Consider the following 2,465-nt stretch of genomic DNA (forward strand, 5'->3'; position numbering starts at 1 on the left):
TAAGAACCTACTGCAGTGTTTCGGTAGTGGCAGATAAGAGGGAGAAGAGTTTATTCCTCCCCTCAAAACTTGCAGCCTTGCTTTGGAACTGCTGTGTGAGATGGCACTTGGGAGCCCAGGCTGTTCAGCTCAGCGATATGCACTTCCCAGACTTTCCTTCAGTTCTGATTAGCTTCTTGTAAAGGTTTAATTTACTTGATTTTATTGACTGTGCAACAGATATGAGGCAATTCTTAACAGAATAATGCAGCTATCTCATCATAGCCTGTAGGTTAGCTCAGTGTAAAATGTTGCATAAAATGGTGCCAGTTTCAGCAGAGTCAAAGCATGAGAAGTCTCAGGAATTCCAGTCATCTTCTCAAAGTTGTTTTCTTTTCTGCCTTACCCAATTTTACCTTTCCGCATCACAGTAAATCTGACCTCTCCCTCTTGCCTCCAGGCTTGTCCGTACAAGCTAGGCCCTCGTACCAAGGGTATGTGTTGGGGCACGTTTTGTCCCTTTGGTTGGGATGAAACTGCACCAGGGTAAAAAGTTGTTTTTTTTTTTGCCCCCCTCTCTGCTGTGTGAGAATGAGAGATTTTTGTAGACTTTGGCCTGTGTTGCGTTGCAAGGTACCATGCTCTCTCCACAGCACACAGCCAGCACCAAGAGGAGATGGAGCTATTATCCATGGCCCATGTGGCTCCCCCAGTCTAGCCTTGAGACATGATGGACCAGCTATGCAGGTTCCCAGGTCGGGTTTCAAAGTGTTTTGTCCAATTCAGTGATAGTTTCCAAATGGCTGCAATCAGTGAAAGCTGAGCCCTGAGACTGAGGTCTGAACTTCAGCAAAACTTACTTTCAAAAGGGGCAAAGAGTGGATTTTAGTTTTTAAGAGTTGGAGGAAAGCTGAAATCAAACTTCTCTGATGTCTGACTTTCTGTATTCTGCTGGAGTGTGATAGCATCTGGAAAATCAACATAAACTCTTCAGATGAGGGCTTTTTATTCTCAGCTCTGTGACTCTGCTTGCCTCCTTTTTTGGATGACAGAGCAGAGCTTGCCCTTCCACATTCGTTGCTCTATCTGCCTTTGCCTGATGGTTTGTGCTATATAAGCATGCAGCCCTGACAGAGCTGGCTTGAGGCTTCTCACCACTGTTGGCAAATTCAGATATTGTACTTTTGAGATTAAGGGCCTTGTCTGAGCTGGAACAGAAAGCCTTGGAGGCCTGCTGGAGGTGTCTGTGTGGAGCAAGGACTTCTGCTGAAAAAGGCCAAGTAGTACTTACCTCTGGGACAAGGAAAGCACCTCAGCCTTCTAGGGCTATGGTGTTGGTAAAGAAATCCTGTAAAAATGCTAGAGAAGACTCTAGTTTGTCTAGATGTGGCTTAACTCATGCAGTGATAGTAATTTCTCTTGCTTTGGGAAGTACACTGAAAGGCAAAATACTAACCAGAGTCCACCACAGAAAGGGCAGGAGAACATGGAGGAGGTATAGAGGAACTGTATTAAGATGAACGAATTTCCTGCCCAAAGCCTTGTTGAGTAATACACTGAGGTATGCTTGTCCCATCATAAACTGATGGAAAGAGAGTTTAATAAGTTGTTTGAATCCATAAACATATGGGTGACCTAAATGAAAGTGACTTACACTTATGGCTCTGGAGAGACTGTTAGTAAGTTCTCTTTTTCACAGGTTTGGAGTTGATTTTTCACAGTTTGAAAAGTGACCATTCTGTGTATTGTCATCTTGCAGGTAAAAGGACACAGAAGAGAAGATGGACTGGGGAACTCTGCAGGGTGTTTTGGGAGGTGTAAATAAGCACTCCACCAGTATTGGGAAGATATGGCTCACAGTCCTCTTCATCTTCCGTATCATGATCCTGGTTGTGGCTGCAGAGACAGTCTGGGGAGATGAACAAGATGACTTTGTCTGCAACACACTTCAGCCTGGCTGCAAAAATGTTTGCTATGATCACTTTTTCCCCATCTCTCACATCAGACTCTGGGCCCTGCAGCTGATCTTTGTCTCCACACCTGCGCTGCTGGTGGCCATGCATGTGGCTTACACCAGGCATGAGAAGAAAAGGCGGTTCAGAAACGGTGAGAAAATTGATATTGAAGAGCTAAAAAAGCAAAGGCTTCACATTCGGGGCCCCTTGTGGTGGACATACACCAGCAGCATCTTCTTCAGGATCATCTTTGAGGCTGTCTTCATGTATGTGTTCTATTACATGTACGATGGCTTCCAGATGCCCCGCCTGGTGAAGTGCGACGCTTGGCCCTGCCCCAACACTGTGGATTGTTTTGTGTCTCGGCCCACTGAGAAAACCACGTTTACTATTTTCATGCTTGCAGTATCTGGGATCTGCATGATGTTGAATCTGGCTGAGTTGTGCTACCTAGTGATAAAAGTTTGCACGAAAGAATCTGGGAAAGCAGCAGTTTTGAAATAAGTCCCTGGGTTCAGGATTTACTGGCTC

At 45.2% G+C, this 2,465-nt stretch overlaps 1 protein-coding gene across 1 annotated transcript; it reads left to right on the forward strand.

The window, feature by feature from the left end:
- Positions 1-1,741: 1,741 nt before the first annotated feature.
- Positions 1,742-2,458, forward strand: LOC102041781 (gap junction beta-2 protein-like). Its single transcript, XM_005417696.1, has one exon. The coding sequence runs from the start codon at positions 1,761-1,763 to the stop codon at positions 2,436-2,438; it is 678 nt and encodes a 225-aa protein (XP_005417753.1). The 5' UTR covers positions 1,742-1,760; the 3' UTR covers positions 2,439-2,458.
- Positions 2,459-2,465: the final 7 nt, after the last annotated feature.

This window comes from Geospiza fortis, unplaced genomic scaffold (genome assembly GCF_000277835.1).
Source record: "Geospiza fortis unplaced genomic scaffold, GeoFor_1.0 scaffold16, whole genome shotgun sequence".
NCBI classification, from domain to species: domain Eukaryota; kingdom Metazoa; phylum Chordata; class Aves; order Passeriformes; family Thraupidae; genus Geospiza; species Geospiza fortis.

Bases quoted from the DNA above. Each gene is read 5' to 3' on its own strand.
- LOC102041781 (XM_005417696.1), top strand. From the start codon at position 1,761: ATGGACTGGGGAACTCTGCAGGGTGTTTTGGGAGGTGTAAATAAGCAC.